Consider the following 21,167-nt stretch of genomic DNA (forward strand, 5'->3'; position numbering starts at 1 on the left):
TTGGCAATAAAATATATTGTCAGATTATTTCATTAAAAGTGTAAGTTGTGCATGACAGACCTAATTACATTAATTCTGCAGCTAACAACAGCACACATCACAAAAACAGTATGCATTTTAACTGTGTTTGCCAAATGATGAATTGCCTGTAATATTACAAGTAAAGGTCACACTGTGTAACCTAAGGAAAAAATGAGCCCCTATGGCTGAACCTACACTGACCCCATAGAGACTCAGGTTCTTTTACAATACCTGTGAAGTATGGGCAAGGTTCAATAGTACAGGTAAAAATCCGAAAACCAAACCAACCAACCAAAAAAAACCCCAACCCATGGGTCTGAATAAAATCCTTCTGTATTCAGATGATGCCAGGATACTCAAATCTAAAAGTTTCGTCCTTGCTAACAACATTCAACTTAGGAAGCACGTAAATACTCTATTTGCTATGGCAGAATATATTGGACTAAGGAGAAAGCTTTAGGAGCTGCAGAAAACCATTACATTAACATTAAGCCACTACAAGTGTGCAAGGAATCCTAGATATGGAGATATCCTAGTCTTCATGAAATGTGACAATGTTAAATTTTGAAAACTTCAAAAATTAAATTTTATTTCACAAGATAACAATGGAAACATTTAGACTCAATACATTTTTACACCAGTAACTTGATCAAAGCTATTGCTATTACTCATTGATATTAGTTTTCCTAATTAATTGGTCTACATTTTTAGCTGCTTGCTTATTAAACAACAGTAAAATGTCAGGAACAACAAAATGCATTGAGAAAAATATAGAAAGACTAGTAGTGACCCATAGGGAATGTAGGTGGCTTATTATTGATATATTATTTATAAATGCTACTTAAAACATGTTGGTCATTCATCTGTTCAAAACCATGTAACAATCAATGCTGTAAGCTAGCTCTACAGACAACTTTCAGAACTAAATGTATTACAGACTCCACTAATTTGTTTTTATCTTTCATATTGCAATTGCAAACTAAAATTGGATTTCCAACTAAACTCCTTTATTTATAGAACTGTGCAAGCTACCACTATTTCTTAAGACAATTTTCTTCCTTACATTTTGGCTCAAGCATTAGATTTCATTTCAGTGCAACTGAAACAAACTATGTTTGCAGCTAAAGAATTTGATCTTAAAATGGACAAAATGTAAGAGATAAAGCGAATCCATTATTGAAGATAATTGCTGTGAAGGGTTCAGGATTTGGACATGAACTACCTAGTATCTGTATCCGCAGTGGAGGCAGGTGGATGGGGAGAAAGAACTGAAAGAAAAATTCTGCACTTTCACAAGTCCCCTAAATTAAGAAGCACATGGCTAGATGACAAAATACAGTTGATAGCAGAACCATCATGAGAAATCTCTGAGTAGAGAACTACCACATAATGATTTAAACCACCAACATATACAGTTTCAGCTGGAAGGGCAAGTGTAATTCTAAGCTGTATCTTCCACTGAAAAAGGAAACACATCATATTGTTACAGTAACACATGGAATACTGCGTAACAGCCTGACCAGGTTAACTCCTCTGAATTTTGATTCTAGTATATGCAGAATTGCAATGTTGCACAATGTGTTGCACTATGCCAAAAACATACTGAATAGTCCAGTTTCAAGAAAGATTACTCAAAATGCAGCAGGTGCAGTGAAAGACCATTAGGATGACAAAGAGAACAGAGTCTGTTTCGCAAAACTGAGACAGACTGGCAAACTTAAGACTAAAAAAATAAAAATATATGTTTTTTTATAAGCATCAGAAGGGTAAATACTACAAGAAGAAACGTTAATTAAATTAGAGAACAGTATTTGCACTAGACGAATTTGTATCCATTAGTTAGGAACAGACTTAAGAGTGAAAATGTGAAATTTTCTGGCCATGAGAAAAATGAAGAAATACCTTATTGAAATAACCTTCTGCAAGAGTAGAAACAGCAAACAGAGCTTTACATCATCTATTACAGCCTATGATGCTGTTGTGGTGACCATGACAGAGGACTAAATTTGACCTGAGGGAAATTTTTTTTTTCTGTATTCCCTGATTTATTTTTTTTTCCCTATGGAAATGTCAGTGGAAATAATTAAATTCTGTGACCAAAATTCAAAATTTATATATATATATATCTGCTACTAAAAATAACAGCACAAATATACCCCAAGTAAAAGAAACACTGAAATGCAAAGAAACTTTGAAGAGATTGGCAAAATGAACACCACAGATTAATCCGTATTAGAAGAGAAGCTCGGTACATGAAAATAGGGCTTAGACAATGTGCCCTATTCAATGAATGGAAATGCACTGGATACTGAACTTAATGCACGTTTCTATGCGTGGTGAAAATTATTCCTATCCCCTGCAACCATGGCAAGAGGGCAGTATCCTAAACTACAATAGAAGGCAAATTAAAGGCTTGATGGTAGATGACAAAACATGAAATGATTTTTCACATTAAGCACCAGATACTTTAAAATCAAGCTTCCTTTGAGGGAATAGGTAAGAGTATATCAATAGTCTCACTGCACCCCTGGGCTTTTATTTGCAATGAATTTCCATTTGCTTTGGAAATATGGCCCCATTTAGGTCAGTGTTGGACAAATATGCCACCTAGGAAAATAAAAGCTATAAGCTATTTTGATCTAAGAAAGTAGCTGCAACATCAGAACATGAATGCAGAACCTAGATTGTCTGTACAGAGTTTACTGAATGGACTCAGCTCATAATTTTCCACTCTATGCAACCTCCTCTGATCTTACAAGATTTATTTTATGGGAAATACTAGCTGGCCAACAGTGCCACTGAAGATACATGGACTCAGAAGTCTAGCAAAAAAATAGTTAAATGAATACAGCTTATTTGAGAGCAAGGTCTTGTTTCTTCTTTTAAATAAGCACTCTGAAGATTGCATTAGGAAAACATCACTCTGAAACAATTGAGATAAAAATTTGAATGCTTCCAAGTTAAATGCCTAAACAACAGACAGTCAATTTCATTATACTAAACAAATCTGCCAATAACAGGTCACTTAGCAAGCCCCTGCAGGGAATTTTTCAAGCAGTCTGCTCTGCGAAATACCAACGGTACAGTAACCACAGCAATTTCACAAAGGCCGGTAAACTGCACAGTGTGCATCCACCTTCAGAGCTGCTATCCAAACCTACAGAATCCATAGGAGAGAAACACAGATGTCCATGTAGCTTACATGTTCCAGTAAATTCCCTTCTCCTTAAACAGTAAGCAACACTGCCTTGAGGGCTGTAGGCAAATGTGTATGGCAACAAGTAGAGAAACAAAGAAAGAGTTGTTTCTATCATTGTGAGAACAAGATACACCTATTAAACCGCAGTCTGCATAAGCTCTGGTGCATACTGATCACCGTGGCATATCCTAAGAATGAAAAGAACTTCAATGTGACCTATATTCTATGTCTTCTTAGAGCCTGGGAAGTACCCTTGAATCTAATTTTAAAAGCTACCATGTAAAACCAATTAGGGTAGGATGCACTAAGTGAATCACTTTTGAAGGCCTCTCCTGTAACAAGCTACGGCTTTACAGCTTTATTACCTCATAAAAGGAAAGGGAAAGTTTGAAAAATATGTAGAAACCATGAATTATCTTTTTCCAATGAAGGTGTACCTTGAAATTTTAGTTATATTATCTATTTTACTACATATATTTTTATATTTTTAGATTGTATTCTCATCACACATTCTGTTACACCTGCATTATTAGAACTCCACTAACAGACTAGGTGCCAATTTAACTGCTTTATTATATGATCTTGCTCAAAGAAAACACAATTATTTGAACAATCTTATAGATTAACATCAGCACTATAATAAAGGGAACTGTAATACAGCAATGGAATCACGGGAAGCTGTCAAGAAAGAGGTGATCAAGTACTTTGTATTAAATTTGGTATATTTTATTTGAGAAAAATCTGTGGCTTTGTTGAATTTACCACCATCACATACACAACCCCTGCTGCCCTTTGAATTAATCCTGTGGGACGAATTTAGTTTTTAGTGTAAAATCTATTAAATGAAGTGTGCATAATGATTGTCTTACATTTTAAATTGCTCTTTTAATTAATTTAATTAATAATTTCCTCAGCATACTTTACTGTCTACTGAAGTGACATTATTGAGTACCTCAAATGCTTCTCACACTACAGCAAAAAATAAGGAAAAAAATAGATATAAGAAACAACACCCCAGTGTGGGAGGTAGAGGGAAAAAAATGTCACTGGCTGTAGCAGGACTGGGGAGAGGTTAAGAGTCTTCAGTGCTTAAAAAATACATTTTAAAATAAAGGTAATGACATGTGGCAATACAGCTTCTATAATGTAACATCATGACTTGGTCTCTCTTGACTTGCAGGCTCCCTGGAGAAGCATGTTACAGGGATTAAATCCCTTTGAATGTTAATGTGTTCCTCTTTTGAACCACAAAGAGTATTAATCCTACTCCCCTCATCTACCAACAGCTGCACTGTTTTTTCCTACTTGACAGCGGAACCAGATAGCACGGCATGATTGACCTGAATGTAAATATTGCTGTTTGCAACAACTGATGGCTTTTTGCAGAAATTTAACAAACCAAGTCATCAGCTCACCTGCAGCACAAGTAATGTTGAGACACCTAGAAACCTCTTTCTAAACAATGACATCAGAATAATTGTAAAACTAATTTATTACCTCATTAAAAAAAATGAACACACTTTACACTGAGAGTGCCCAGTATAGGAAATCAAATTGAAACGTTTCCACTGAAAGAGCACACCTGTATGTACACAAATACACATATAACTCTACAGTTACAGAAAAGCAACTCAAAGCCAACAGTTCAGTTCAGCCATGACTCCACCATAAGAATCTAGAGTCATACATAAAAACTTCAAGAATTCATCTCAACCCTACATGTAACTCTCATTCAGCTACTCCATACAGTTTATGAAAGGACTCCGATTCCAACAAAAGCTAGATAACATAAGACATAAGCATGCAGGATGACCCTAAAAAAACACACCGAATTTCCATTATCAAAATAAATATTTTCACACATTTGAAGAGTCTTCAGTCAGATGAACTGCCAGAGTGTTTCTCATTCAGATTTAAACATACAACCAACTGATAAACAAATACAGAACCTGCTCTCTATAATTCTTAGAGTCCCAAACTTCAAAGCTAGGAAACAAATATTGTACTTAGTAGTCTGAATTTTCACATACATTTTGGATACCTCTGTTCTTGGAATTGTTTAGAAATATCAACACTTCAGAGGCAGGTTATATATAAATTAGTAAGAAATCAGCACAGTTTATGTTCAGAGAACACACTATGTTGATTAATGGAAGCTCCCAATCAATGAAAAAATTCTTAAAATACCATCTTTCTGACACTATATTACAATTCTGAAGCCTTCGGCATGAATTATTATTTACATTTAATGCACACTGTGCTGATGGACTTTTCAAAAATCACAGTACTATCAAAAACATCTAACAATGTTATGCTTCATTTATTCATGTAGTTCAAAAGCAATTCAATTTGTTAGACAGGGTACATACAGAAAAGAGCAAGATCTTCCATATACATTACAGATGTACTACTGACCAAGGAACTTAAAATTACACTTGCAGTGCATTTTCAGAATAAAGATGCTTAACAAGAACCTACTATTCCCATATTTATGATATGAACTATAAGAAAAAAGAGTTACCAGTATTAGCATATTTTAATAAGAAAGCTATTTTAAGGAAAAATGACTGCATTTAGGATTCTATTTTAAAATGTATTTATGCATATGTATTTCTTTCAATTAATGTTGGATATTTCAGCAGAGATTAAACTTTTGAATATCTAGCATTTTCCAATGAGGCACCACTAACTTCCAGGAAAATAAGGGTAACAATCTGCTACGTGCACAGAAGCTCTTACCCCAGGTTTAAAACAAGAGGATTCAAGGTTGCTTCAGAGTGTGCAGTGGATTTATAATCTCTGCTAGAAAGCTGCATGAAAACAGTTACGGAGCATTTGCCATGTAGTAACTTAGTACCTGGACATCCAAGTAACCCCACACAAACCAAATGATTATGGAAATAGAGATGTGGTAAGAAAAGGGGTAAGAAAAGCATAATCTGGGGAAAGAAGAGCATGTCAGACATAAAAGGTGTTTAATATAGGAATTCAAGTGTTTAAACATTCCTGGCTGGGGAGAAGAGATATTTTTCAGCTAATATAAAAAATTTGAATCTGAAAATTTAGCTTCTAGTTCTACTACAATACACTGTTTCAGTACTGAGAACATATTTAGTTCTTTATGGCTGACAAAGGTGAATTGCATCCTAAGACCTTGCTTTCCAGTAATTATAATATATCAAATAGAGAATAATGTTGAACTTGGGAAACAGGGTTTGTAAGATCAGATGGAAGGGCTTTGCCCAAAGACTCTGGAGCAAAAAAAAATACAGTAGACTTCATTCCAGCCCTTTGTGTCTGAAAATACCGGATCTGATCTCCATTAACACTAATTATACATTCTGTAGTCTGGCAAACTGGACTTAAAAGCTAACATAGATGAAGTAAGTACCAGCCTTACTGAATTTCACACAAGTCTGGCAATTCAGAAACTATGTTAAGACAAACAATCGTATAAAGCACTGTGCAGAAGTTATAAAATCATGCTGTTTATTCAGCTATCTTTCATGTAAAAGCACAGATCAATTTCCAAGTACTTTCAATTCAAGGAAAGAGGGGGTGGAAAGGTGAGAAGAGAAAGAAAACTTCTTCACATAGATTAACACTGACCCATTCAATCAGTTAAGAAGTAGCTTGGAACAGCTCCCGAGGCTAAAGCAGCTCCCTTCCCAGTTTTCCTTGCCAGATGGAAGATGAACACATTTCAGGATTTCAAGCAGTGCTTTGGCTTGGAACCTAATGTGTTATTCCACTTTTAGATTTAAAAACCCCTCAAAATTTGTTTGCTTATTTCAGATAGCAGTTGATTAAAACGTTTTGGGGATAACAAGATGTACCATAACTGGGAAGGTTGTGGGGGGCAGTCAGATAAGGGGAGGAACGGGGGAAGAGTGTACTAAACAAAAAAGTGAAACAATAAAATGGAAGAAATTTCAGAATCTCTTGAACCTTACCCTCCATGGGAGCCCTTCACCCCTTAATTTATACAGAGCTTTTATATAGCTGAATTATTTCATCACTTTATAGATATTGAATCAAAATATAGAAATACGCTTTTTCCGGATGAAATTTTAGCTGTTTGTTTGCACCAATGCTTCTTTTTATCACCTCTTAATCAAATTAATTTTTCTCTATTTCATCTTATACTCATTTATCTCTTAGCCTTTAAATTTCAGTATTACTCAAGCACATGAGAATGCTAAGGATATTACACAGTCTTTCGATGGACACCTGTACGTGATCCAGATACATCTTATTACTCAAAATATGCTACTTCTTTTTTTTTCCAGCATTTGCGGCTAATGCTATCATATGAATTGATATGACAGAAATGTAACAGATGCTTTCATTAAACTTAAATGATTCAATCCTATGCTCCCTTTATTGAAGGTCTCTGGTTCAGTAACCCTTTGTGGTCTTTTCTGCCAAAGATCTGCATTGGGTATTCATTAAAATAAATACTAATAGTTTTAAATTAGTATGCATTGCAACAAGTATTCTTTGAAAACCAGGAGAACTGCAGAATAATACAGGGGCACTGGAGGACTAAAACCCTATGGTTAAAAAAAGAAATTAACTTGCTTTGTTCTTCACATATCAGAGTCACTAAGAGAGGCTGTAATACAATTAAGTAACATGCACTGTTGATAGGAGACACTGCTTTATCCTCAAGGGAATTTCTTTTGCAGTTGTCCTCCAAGTTTAATCTTACTGCTGTGGCATCTCTTACTCTTCTTACTAGCCCACAACCAGGGTAAAGTTGAATAAGCTATCAATGGAAAGAATTAAAAAGTAGACCATAAACTGAAATTGTGCACTAATAAAAATTACGCTGAGTGTATAACCTGTTTTTCCACATTTTACAGTATTGTTAGATTTTTAAGTTACACCATCTATTTAGTGAAATAATGCTCAGTGAAATACCAGTTGCAAGCAGGAAGTCAGAGGCAATTTACAACTCATATAAGGTTTCCTTCCAGTCAGAAAAGAAAGCAACAGCAGAAGAGCTTAGGTTTGTACTGAGAAGACTAAGATTTTTAAGCCTTTCTAGTTCTGTAAGGGCTATAGAAGCTAAAAATATCCTTTCTTACCCCATCTGTTCTAAATTTCTTTTGTGCTACCAACTTATTTGCTTAGTTTTGATTCAGAGATTCAAACCGTGTTTTTTCTCAGGTGTAAAATTGGAAAATATCTACTCAAGGAGAAGTTTTCAACTTACCTGATGAAGATCACTGCCCAAAACATATTCCTGGAAGTAACCTGGTGCAGCAGATGATGCTCTAATTGCTTGCCACAGCTTATATTGACAGCCTCCAATATAATGGGACTTCACACCAGGAAAGTGGTTGTAGTTTCTAAACACAAATGCTTTCAGTGGTGTTCCTCTGTTTACAATGGTGCTTACTGCAGCTACCTAGTGAGTGAGGAGGAACAAAATGAGTTATATATGATGATAATAACCATAATATGAGAATGAAAGCTTCGCACCATATGAAATTCAATTTATACATCAATGCACCTCTAGAATTTTACTAAGTTCATTATTTATTTACATTTTTATAATGTCTAAATTTTAAAAAGTGAAAGTAAAACACAAACAAGAGACCCAAATCCCTAAAGAAAATGCTATTTTTAACCTGCAATTAATTGTTTCCACTGGCTATTCTGTTTCTATGAATATGCATGATATTAAAACAAAATGCTATGTCAACTATATGATTTTTAAATACTTTTCCTTTTGGAATAGTATTTAATTCTCAGAAGTCTGTAACCAGCAATACAACAATGCCATTAAATATGAATGTCAGAACTGTCAGTCAATTTCTTTCTCCAGGAAAATAATTACTTAATATTGCAACTGGAGTTAAAGAATTGTAGTAACAATCTCTGCTGCACAAGAGTCAAGCGTAAGTCTTTCAAGGTTTTTTGGTAAGGATACTGAAATGTCAATAACAGAAATCACATATATTTATCTACGTGAAAAGCCAAAATGGTATTTCCATTGAAAAAGCCCCAACTAGGAATGTATCTTACAGATCTAACCACAAAGAGAGAGTACATGTAGTTATGGATGAGTGTTAGAATGTACAAGGCCTTCAGAGGTGATGCAGCCAGCTTGGCTGGCACAGTCAGAAACAACCCTCTTTAGCAGCCAAGTGGGTGTTCAACTCCATCTTGTTTACTGTTTAACAGAGTAGGGCGTTTTCATGCAATGTTACTCAATGGCACTATCATAAGCATATACTGATATCACTATATGCTTTTTCACTCTTCAGCTACTTAATTTAAATAATTTTATTCACTGTAAATTCATCCTTAGAGGAAACAAAAGTATAACTTCCAAGTTACAATGCAAAAGCAAAACTGATTTGAACTCCATCATTTGATGGAGGAAAAGTTTCCTGTTTTTCTCAAAAGGAGGGTTTAATTCTAAGCACTACCAGAAGCAGTAAGAAAAATAACTTCAGAAAATTTAATAGAAAACTTATTAAAAGGATACTTTCATTTTTGGCAATACCCGTGTACAGCAGTCTATGTCTAAGTTTCAGCACCTTCTGGAAAAACCCATCTTGCCATGAATTTAACAGCAGCAGAGCACAGAACTGCATGTTTTATTTTGACTTTGCTGTGCCTTGTAAAGAGTGCCACCACTGACAGCACTATAAAGTGATTACTGGGAACAGCTAGTTTCAACTCTATTTATATTCACATTTTATTACTGAAGAACATGGAAGGAAGCCAAAGATCCCGGTTCAAAGATAACTTTCAAGTCAACATAGGATAGCTTCTCTCTCAGAAAGCAACATACCACACCAGCCTTTTCATGTCCTTGTTTTAGACATGGACTAGGAACGCAGTCAGTAAGGCACATGTTTCTATGTTTAGAAAAATGTGAATATCTTCCATTTAACAGTAAAGCTTTGAATATAGTGCTATGACACCAAAACACCTGTTAATTACAGATTGTTCTGAAATATATCCTATTATATTTCTCTTCTTTCTTCACACCCTATCCTTCACCAAAAATAAAATACTCATGCTTTCTCATCTTTCACTCTTGTGCTGCTGCTGTATCTAACACCCCTCCTATGTCTTGCTGCCTTTTCTATCATACAAGAAGAGAAGAGGTCCTGGGGCCCAAAAACATGACTGGAGAAAAACAGGTACTCCAAACAAAGTGAGAAAAAAACTCTGTCCTCTTACAAGACAGTAACACAGATGACAGCTGACATGACTGGATCTCCAGACACTGGAATTCTTACATGAAAAAACCAAGCTTTGCACAACCCCAAAATGTTGACCCGGTATTTCTACGCTTACAGGGTTTCTTTTTAACATCTCTGCAATATATTCCAACAAGAAGTATGAACAATATGAGAAACTGCTGACAAAAGTTAAGCATCTAATTCATTTTTATCCTTTAAAAGCATGGGTTATCACATATGGAAACCTAAAGAGCCCTTCAACATTCATGCTGTCTATCCAATATTCTTCTAGGTATAGAATTTACTCAGAACTCTTAGAAGTACTTGTGAAATATACAATTAGTATTTACCTTAGAAAACAGTACTTACCTTTGGACATTTGGACTTTCTTGCAGTTTCAATCATAAGATTTGAGCCCATTTTTTCTCTACAAGAAAGTATAAAAAATTGAAAATGCTCCATCGGTTTAGTATGAAAAAGACGTATTTTTATCATCCTTATTTATGAGACCTTTGCATTTAAAAGAAGCAATGTTTGTATTTCACTTGAACAATCAGATTTCTACAATTGACTTCAATGGATTGAATGGATATTTCAAACCTTCTAGTCTGTTGGAAATAAGTCTGAAAAGTGAAGAGATCTTAATTTAAGGTACTCAGTTCACATATTTAACCATAAATCATTAGGATTACTCAATTACATAGTTAGGCAAAATACTTTGCTACATTTAGGAATCATTAAGTGCTTCTACAGTAAAGGAAAAGCATTCTTCTGTAGTACATTCTAGTAAGTAGTACAGGAACAAAAGCTACAGACAGAAAGATGGCATTCCATGTGATTTAGAAGAAAGTTAAAACATCTACATGTAGTCTTCCATAACACTAATCCAATATGCATTTACCGTTCTTTTTTGAGGTGATATTTTTTCACATAAATACATTTTTATAAATCACACTCATGGTCTGCATTGTAATTTCTCATCATATCAGGGTCAGTATTCCTGTTGCTAACTAGAAGATAGCCCTTCTGCACAGCAGAGGAGACTGGAGCAAATTACCATACTAGCCAGTAATCTCAGCTCATCATATACTTCAACTTTGATTTGCTTACAATAAAGGTATAGAACTCCTACAGAGTGGGTGGTCACCCATAATGATTCCAAACACGCTTTTCTTTAAATCAGCAAGCTTTCTTCCTCCCCTAGAACACAGCCCACCCAAACACTGGTGGTGCATCTAACTCACTCTGCAATGACAGTTTTCCATACTGCCACACTTTTTAAGAAAAGATATTCCACATGCTGCTGTTATGAGATCATCCATCTACAGCTTGCATCCATGACAGGAGGGAGTAGCGCTTCCACTATTAAAATCACCACCATTATCAATCTACGCAGGTCAGAAGATAAAAGAAGCTTAAAAGGCTACCGCAGCAGCAGTCCTCCATGCAGACTGTATGTGCAATTAGGACAATTTGCGGCTCTTCTAGTGGATATTTGTGCTTGAAGGATGGCTGCATACATGTCCCTGACAGGGAAGAAGGAAGGAAGGCAGGCTCCAGTCCTATGATGGAAAACTCCCGCTGACACAATTCTTGTACCAGTAGCACTGTTTTATTTTTGCATTGTTTCTAGTCTCAGAATCACCAGCCTGAAGGGGAAGACTGACGTCTGCACTCACTAACTGATTACAGAAGGAGATGAAGGCACACAGAACCATGAAGTAGGTATAAAAGAAATGAGACTGACAGAGGTGAGATATCAAAGACATCTGCTGATTTGCATCACTTTCATCTACTTCTGAAATGTCTGCATTAGGTATTTTTTCCCAAACCCCAAATGCAAAGATTAAAAAAATGCATAAGCAATATCCTCTGCTTAATTATGGGAACCATTGAACTGAATAACTATCTCATCACATCCTGTTTTTTATGAAGGCCAGAAACTGATACTCCAGAGTAGTTAAACTACTGTGCAGCTTCAGACATTACAGTCTAAGGAGAAAAGTTTAATATGACCTTCACATTTTAGTTCTATTGCTAGCATTAATAGTAATTGCGTATTAAATAAATGTATTTGTCTAACTGCTCAATTTTCTTTTACAAAGCCACAGCAGAAGTAATTCCACAGTTTATTCACATACTGTGTTAAAAAATAAAGTCTTCTAATTTTAATTCTATTGAATAGTCCCCTGTTATCAAAGAAAAGAAGAAACTGGTAACTCTTACAATCTCAAAGGACCACTTTAACTTTTTTGCTTTTGTTAATGATGTGTGCTACTGATGTGGCTCCTAATGTGTGTTGTCTTTAGGTCACTGGCTACTTTTTCCCCAATCTTGCAACAGAAATAGTCTCTAAAATGGGGAAATCAGGACTGTAAATATTTTAAATGAAACTGTATTGTAAATTAATATAATGGCACTATAGTATTTTTTGTATTTTCAATCCCAGCTGCCACACACTGAATCATATTGTTTGAACACAAGCATACAGTTGTTTCATTAAACTGTCTGTGAAAACAGACCAAAATCACTTTTGATATTAAAGTTACTTTATATCCTGTAAGCATTTTACATTGTTCCACTCATTGGTTATTACTTTACACATAATTTCTTGTGCCATCCTATTTTTCCATGTATCTACTTTGTTTGTGTCTGTCTGTGACCTATGTCCTCTAGACATGACCTACTTAAATGAGTCTCTTTCACAAACATTGCTCTTTCATTCCTTTAGGTCACTAATATTGCAACACTTATTTCAATAATTCTATGAAGAACATATTGCCAACCATCTGCTGGAAGAAACATTCTAATGGGCTACAGCAGTGATGCAAATACTCTGGAGAAAGAGCACTCAATGCAAAAGGCAAAACTGTAACTTTTATCCTCTTCTGACAACAACAGTAGTACCAGGAAACTGACATCTTTACCAAACCACAGAGCCTTTTATGCCATGCACTGGGATGGAATGTGCTGCCCATCTAGTCACTAGAGAAGAATGTCAATTTATATTTCACTCAGCAAAATAAATACTCAAGTGTTATTACTAGAGTAATAATTCTAATATTAATTAATAATTCTCAAACACATGCATTATCCATTTTCCTATGAAAAGAGAACATGTAATTTTTATCTTATGCTCCGTAGTGATTGATTGCTTCTCAAGACTATAAATTCCCAACATGAGGTTTCAGCTAGCTTGTGAAAACCCCTAGCTGCTCACCAAATTTCTCCAGTAGTTTCTTAAGACAGCATGCAAGAAGAAAATTGTGTATGTCAACAACAGTCAAAAGAAATCAGAGAAGTTGGAACTATAAGCCAGGTTCTTACAAATGCAATTCAATGTAGCATTACATGCATTGATAAGCTGTAAGTAAAATCTTCCGCATAATGTAAATTACTAAAACCGACCCTCAAATTGCAACTAAAGACATACATAAAAGGAGTTAAAACAGACACACACAGAACACATTAAACCAATTCCCAATGAATAAACCAATGAAACCATACCAATGAATAACATGTCAGTTAACCAAAAATAGTTGTCATTTTCTGAAATGCAATTTATAATATACCCCACGAATGCATGGAACATTAACCTGATGAAACATCAACTTAATTACTTTCAGCAAGAATACCTTCTGACAGAAAATACCACCACTGATATTGTGCTAAGACTAAACACGTATTACGTGTCTGCACATTGTCAATGGATTGTTCCTATTTCAAGCAAGGCTGACAAATTACCATTTGAACTACAAAAATGCACACAGCACAATAATAATGCTTTTAAATTCAAAGCAAAACATAAAACAGTCTCCCCATGCTATGACAATGTTAGACCTGACCTTCAATATTGCTGTAAAGAGATACTATATAACCTTACAATTCCCTTCTTAGCTCCAGGCCCCCACACCACAGGGAAGCCTCTAGGAATCCCTTCAACAAAATGCTGTTCAGGCATACCATCTCCCTTCAACATTGCAGGTCACCAAGAAGTCATTTGTTGTTCAGCACACTTAATTTTTAATTTACTCTATGGATAATACATTAATTACATGTGCCTCTATTGCACAGGAGTAAAATTCTTTACCTCCTTCATGTGCTACATGAAGCTGCAGAAAAACAACAGTATTTTAATTAAAGGCATGTAAAATACTTTCACATGAGGGTATTGTGATTTTCACAAGGCTTCTTTTAATTGGAAAAGTAATGAGGGAAGACAGAGAAAAATCTGATTTCTAAAAATAGACTTTCAGATATCTGAGAAGCAAAAGTCATTATATTGATTTGATAAATGTATTTATTTCTAAAAATATGCAAGGGCACAGAGAAAAAGTGCTTAGAAGCTCCTCTCCCCACTTCATCAAAGAAGTAAGATGCTTAGAATTCAGACAGCACTGGTATTCCCACTGTTATGTCATAAAAACTCTTTTAATCCCACAGAACAGAGTCATCACGTTCCCACTGTAACTTATTACTTATTAGAAGGAACCTTTTACCATTTTACATTTTCTGTCAGAAAACATTGTGTCAGGTCTTTCAGTGGTGGGGTTAACTTATGCTGGTTGGGAAACTATGACATTAGTTTGCTCAAAATTATAAACAATTGAACTTTCAATACAAATACAGATGAATAAAAGTAAGAAATAAAACTTGTAATATAATAATTCTTTCTAGTGGCTTTTCCTGAATAGCCATCAGTGCATATGAATACACTTCCCAGGCAACTCTGACACTGCAGATAATTTTTCATTGCAACCTTTACATTTCCCTTTCAAATAAAGTGGCAATGGACAAAGGCCTCCAATATAGTAGCAAACATTAAAAAATCCCTACTACACTACATTATTTCATTTCTCACCAATCTCCTTTAAGAAAAAAGGGCACAGCAGGTGGCTAGTAAAATCTGTAGCAAATCTGTAATGAGTCAGATCAAGCAGAGCTGGCAAGCATACAGGAATATAATCAGAAATCAGTGCAGTAAAGCTTACTTTATTCCCCAGAAACACAAATCATTACATTAAAAGCTTTCAACATTTTGCTAAATATGAAAACAGCTATTTCAAAAGAATGAGAGTATAAATTAATCCTTTCTAGTTAAGAATCTGCACACCAGTGAAGCAATGACAAAAACAAATGCACTCAGACATTGCACTAACTATATTTCACCTGATCATCTTCTACTTACTTGAGCATTTTTTCCCATATATCACTGTCATAAAAGGCGTGGTTCCAGCCCATTTTGACTGTTCCAACAATGACATTCTGCTTAAAAACATCTGATCCTAACTTATGGTACAGCTCTTCACAATCATCCAGGGGGATGTGGAACAACCCCAACATAAAAGCTAATATAGCTCCTGGAAAAAAAAAATATTTTGCAATGTAAAATGCATCCTGGAGTAAGATTACAAAGATGAATCATGAGCATAGTTCATTGTTTAACAGAGTATCTGTCTTGAAACAGCAAGATCAATTGATATTTATATCACTAAATTCCTGGTCAGAGATCACAAACCATGTTTTAAAAGAACATATACAAGGTAGAAAAAGTCTCTTTTCAAAAACAGGAATATGAGAAGTTGAAAAATTACATTATTTCATTTTGTAGATTACAACAAGCATATGGCAGAAAGCAAATGAAATATACTACTTTACGTGGAAAGAGAAATAAGTAAAAGAAATCTTTGCTGTGGTATTAAAAATTTATTTTGAGCATTATTTTCTACCATGCAAATTCTTAAGTCAGTAGAGATGTATTCTAGGAAAATTCTGTAAAAATAAAGCAGATTTCAGTAGTTTGGATTACATTTGGTTGCAACCACTTATAATTAGTTTCATACATGCTGCCATCTAGTGTATACCTACAAAAAATTATGACCTACCCTTGTAGGAACAAAATAACAGCATTCAAAAAGCACTGCTGCTAAATACCATTAAAAGGACTGTGGAAAAACACAATTAATGCATTACTACAATTCTTAGACATATTAAACCAAAAGGGATGCATATAACCTTTAAATCTAGTTGTGCCACACTGTGAGAACATGTAATTGAGCATTAGGAATAATTAGGACACATGATTTTTTCAGTCTGGAAATAAATGCCATAGACTTGAATATAACGCATGTGCAGAAAAAACTACATGTAGGAAGCTACAGATGGCTTTAAAGGAAACATGACTTCCAAGCCCTTTTTCATTCTTACAACACCCACCACTGTGATAACAGCATTTGTGGATCGATGGTCTCAGCTTCCTAAAAAGGTAGCACACATGCTTAAGGCAACCTAAGCCTGCTTGTCACAAAGTTTCATCAAGGGAAATTTTCTAAACTGCCAAACCACCAGATGCCTGTATTCGAGGCAGAGTTAACACCTAGCACCAGAGAAACACCATTTCCCTACGTCATGCAAATCGTCTGCTACATTTTCTTCCTCTAAACTCTCCAGTACCAGTTCTACACTATCACACATTTGCTACTTTGGTGAGCAAATTCAAAGTATGCAGGACCTATTACAGCATCATTGCAATGATCTTCCTCTGTGACTGCCCACATTTACACCCTCTGACCCCCAATGAAGAGAAGCACAGGGAAGCTAACTACAAAGACAGTGATGCTGAATACACAGGAAGGGCATTTCTAAACTTCAAAGGCAAAAGAGAAAAACAGTAATAAGAAATACAAAAACTGCAGCAGAAAAGAGAAGTGCAGTGCACAAGAGGCATTCTTTCTATCACCTAATCCATCACTCTTGTAAAGCACAATTCATTCAGCTGCAAGACTATCAGCATATGTACTGTCAATACAAACAGAACTGCCAGCAGTGCTGGCAGACATGCACAACCTCACCCAGACATGTTTTCTCATTTATTATTGCAAGCTGAAAAACTGCAGACCAAAGTTTAATTTTGTAAAAAAAAATTAAAATAATATGCTAAGTACTTACTAGCAGTCATAAATCTCAAAATTTCCAGAAGAATTAAAAACAAAGTTAGTTCTAGTGACAGTAGTGGGAGAAAATTAAGAACATGAGGCATCTCTAGCCAAGGTTAAACACCTTTATTATGATTGAAGATGACACTGGAGAAGTATTTTGTAGGGAAACCATCTTCCAAAGAAACAACCACTTACTGCTAAACTAACCAACGCAGGGTTTATTTGGAAGACTATTAAAAATGTAAAGTAGGGAACTATATTGTGTCTACAAATTCTGTCTAAGAGACCTAAACATTTTCCTCCACTATTCTGAGTCTGTTGAGCAAATCTCTCAAAACACATTATCTACTCATGGTGTTCTAGGTTTAATATAATTTCTGAATTAAACTGTATAGAATATAAATACAGCAAAAAATTTGAAGAATGTGGGTTTCTAAAGAAAACTGCACTAGAAAACTACAGCATACCTCCTATGTTAGAAATTGTCATTGTGCTGTTACCTGGTCTAACAATTTCTGAAGGAGATTACTGTCTTTGAAGGAGAAACTTATGCTTCCTGCTTGCTAGGGAGGAGTAACTTATCATTTGAGTCACAGGAGTAATTAAGTCTGGGAGAGACCTGTAGACATTATCTAGTCCAACCTCCTGTTCCAACAGGTATAATTAATAGGTTACTCAGGACTATGCTCAGCCAATCTCCATGGATGGAGATTACAAAACCTGTGCAGGCAACTTCTTCCAGTGTCTGACCATCCCTGCAAGAAAAACATGATCCCATACCCAATTATAACTTCCCATATTCCAGCTTGTCTGTTGGCTTTTCTCCTATGACTGTTCACCTTCAAAATTATTCTAGATCCATCTTTTCTTCATTTTCCCACTAGCTGAACTAGGATAAAGGCCTAGCCTTAGCCTTCTCTTCTCAATGCCAAATAAAACCAGTTTTTGTACACTCTCCTTTACATGTCATGAACTCCAGTCCCCTAATCATCTACTTGGCTCTCTGCCAGATTCACCCATTGTGTACAAAAACATGCCCAAAAGATTAAGGGCTTTTAGAGGAGCCCATAACAAGACATTTGCAGCCAGAGACCCTTAAATTGTTGGGTACATTCTTGTCCATGCGAGCCAAAGGTCAGCTTTCTTTGTTCTAGAGTACATTGATGATTCACATCCAACTTGTTCCAATCAAGACCAGGTCCTTTTCTGCAAAGCTGGTTTCTAGGCCATCAGCCAACCTCAGATGGAGGGCTTTATAGTTGGCTTTACTGAACCTGCCAAGCCATTTCTCCAGCCTGTACAGACCAATATGAACAGAGGGCACCACAGCACTGACCACTTCCTCTAATTTAGGTCACTCAAGATCTTGCTACAAGGCACATTCTGTCTTTCTGGCAGGTAATTAAGAAAGATGAAACATTGCTGTTAACTTAGTAAAGGAAACATGACTGACCAGTTTCAATTCCTGAGGGATATTACCTTAGTAGTCTGTAAAGCTCCATAAATACCAAAGATAATGGTTTCTGCATGCAAATCGAAGATTTCATGTAAATTGAAATAACAACAAATCAGTATGAAGCCAAAAGTTTATCATGAACTACCCAAAGATCTAATCCAGAAGAAAAGATTCTAGAAGTCACAACTGTACTTTCCCAGCTCACACCCTAAGTCAGAAACTGCAAAATCTATACTTATTCTCAGATGTTCTTTTACTATGTTCATAGCAAAACTCCAACTTGTGGCTTAATAATTACCTGTGCTTACACCACAGATGTAGTCAAAAAGTTGATGAACCGGCTTTCCAGTTAGTTCTTCTAGTTTCCGTAGAGTCTGAAGCGCAACTAAACCCCTGAAACACAAAATTCCCCTTCACGTACAATGGCAGTCTTATCTTACATAGCTCTAATAATTTTTCAATCACCTTTGCTTCATTATAACTAATTAAATTTGAGTAACTGCAACAGTAAAAATCCTGAATATTTCAGGTAATAAAAGAGCAGCAGAACTCAACAAGCAACTGTTAAAAAAGAATGATGAATACTAAGTATGAATGACATACTCAGGTATACCAAATACAGTATTCAACAGCTAGAGCCGTATTACTTTACAGCAAAGTCTTGGGTGGTCAGTTTCTGTGAATGCAGATTAAGGATAGATTTTGGCTGCATCCCCACTACATAGCACTTAAATTTTGGTCTTAACAAGGCTATATAATGTCCCCTGGGGCATAGTATTTTCCAGTGTGGGGTTTGCTTGGCTTCAATTCAGTGTATCTGAAATAACGGGAGAGATGCATTAGAGACCATCAGATTTGTGCTCCTCCAGCATGAAACAGTATCTGGCATGCAGCCATGTGAACTCTGTTGGGACAGAGTGAGACAACTGTGCATGGCAAAACACACCAAAACAAACACCATTCAAGCAGAAATGCATAAGAAAACAATACCTGTCCCTCAGTCAAACGTAACAGAAATGTAACTCATAAATTGCCTCTTTGTACATTTATCTATCAAAGAGAGACTGAAATTTTACTTCCAGTTGCAGTATGAAAAAGGTTAAAAGCATGTAAAACCCCAGAAATTTTACCTTGTTCCTCCTCCATCAATGCTGAGGATTCGAATTCCCCAGCCTTCCACAGGGTCTGTATAACCAATCAGAGCTAAAGTTTCTCTAACAGCAGCCTGAAGACTTTCATCATTAGCCTGTCTCAGTCGCAGCAGGCAGGGGATTAATTTTTCCTGTTGATAAATGTAAGGATATTTCACTCTAACCGTATGTTTAAACCAAAAGAATCCATTCTTAAATTTACTAGTTTGGCATTAAAGCATAAAAGTAATATACTAGTTAAACTTGGAAGAAAACATATTCAAATCTGTATTTACCCATGTCTTTCTCTAACAAGGGAAAGAAAGAATGCCAATATTATGCTTTACACCCCTCATTGCTATAGTAAATACCTATCAGAATTAAACAATCAAGATGATATGTATATATTTGGCATATTATTTGCATATATATTGAATATTATGAATATATTTTGTATATATAGCTATATATGAAGCCAGGAAAATAGCTAGGAATATGTAGCTAGGAAAGCTACATTTACCAGTTTAGTTTTATTGACTTAGTATCACATCAGCCAAGTGCAGACTCAAGTATGAAGCACACCAAGTACAGTTAAAACCCCAGAACTGTGTAATGCCTTCTAAGTACACTAATATCAAAACAAAATTTAAAATACTTTCTCACACAGAGTATTTTTTAAATATACATTACCCCAAAGATATACAGTATTACAATCAAAATGGCAGTAGTGAATACATTCTTCCATAATAAAGTAATTCACGAATGTTTATGTGAAAGCCTGACCTGTACCCTGCCCAGATGATTCATCCGGCTTGCACTCCATTCCCAAAGGCTACTTTCCCAGAAATTCCACAATCTCTGTCACAGGTTTGTCACATCTCATAGAAAAAGGCAGTAGGTTGACAGGTGCTGTGATTTACCTAGTACTTCTAGAATAGCCTATCACCTAACTCCTGCCCTCTCAATGCAGGGAAGGAAACAAGTAGGACTAGATTACATGAACTTATTTGATGGTTCTCTTGCCACCTCTTTTTGAAGAAAGCATGTAAACAAGCATAGAAAGTACTGTGCATGTACAGATCAACTGTACAGCACATTCCCATCTGGTCAACTGCCACGGAGGACACAGTGTACGACCTTTATCTACCACTGGAAAAAGCTATACTACCTATCCACATGACCATGCCGTATGCTTCTAAATTAAACACCGCAATCTCA

At 35.6% G+C, this 21,167-nt stretch overlaps 1 protein-coding gene across 3 annotated transcripts in view; it reads right to left on the bottom strand.

The window, feature by feature from the left end:
• LOC131592261 (calcium-independent phospholipase A2-gamma-like) overlaps positions 1-21,167 on the bottom strand; it is a 37,767-nt gene that overhangs the window by 12,936 nt on the left and 3,664 nt on the right. For all 3 annotated transcript variants that reach the window (XM_058863659.1, XM_058863658.1, XM_058863660.1), the window contains exons 4-8: positions 19,950-20,101; positions 19,118-19,212; positions 15,614-15,785; positions 10,795-10,852; positions 8,439-8,633 (exon numbers count right to left, since the gene is read on the bottom strand). In XM_058863659.1, the coding sequence (XP_058719642.1) occupies positions 8,439-8,633; positions 10,795-10,852; positions 15,614-15,785; positions 19,118-19,212; positions 19,950-20,101 (672 nt within the window). The remainder of the gene's footprint in view (positions 1-8,438; positions 8,634-10,794; positions 10,853-15,613; positions 15,786-19,117; positions 19,213-19,949; positions 20,102-21,167) is intronic.

Source organism: Poecile atricapillus, chromosome W (genome assembly GCF_030490865.1).
Source record: "Poecile atricapillus isolate bPoeAtr1 chromosome W, bPoeAtr1.hap1, whole genome shotgun sequence".
NCBI lineage: Eukaryota > Metazoa > Chordata > Aves > Passeriformes > Paridae > Poecile > Poecile atricapillus.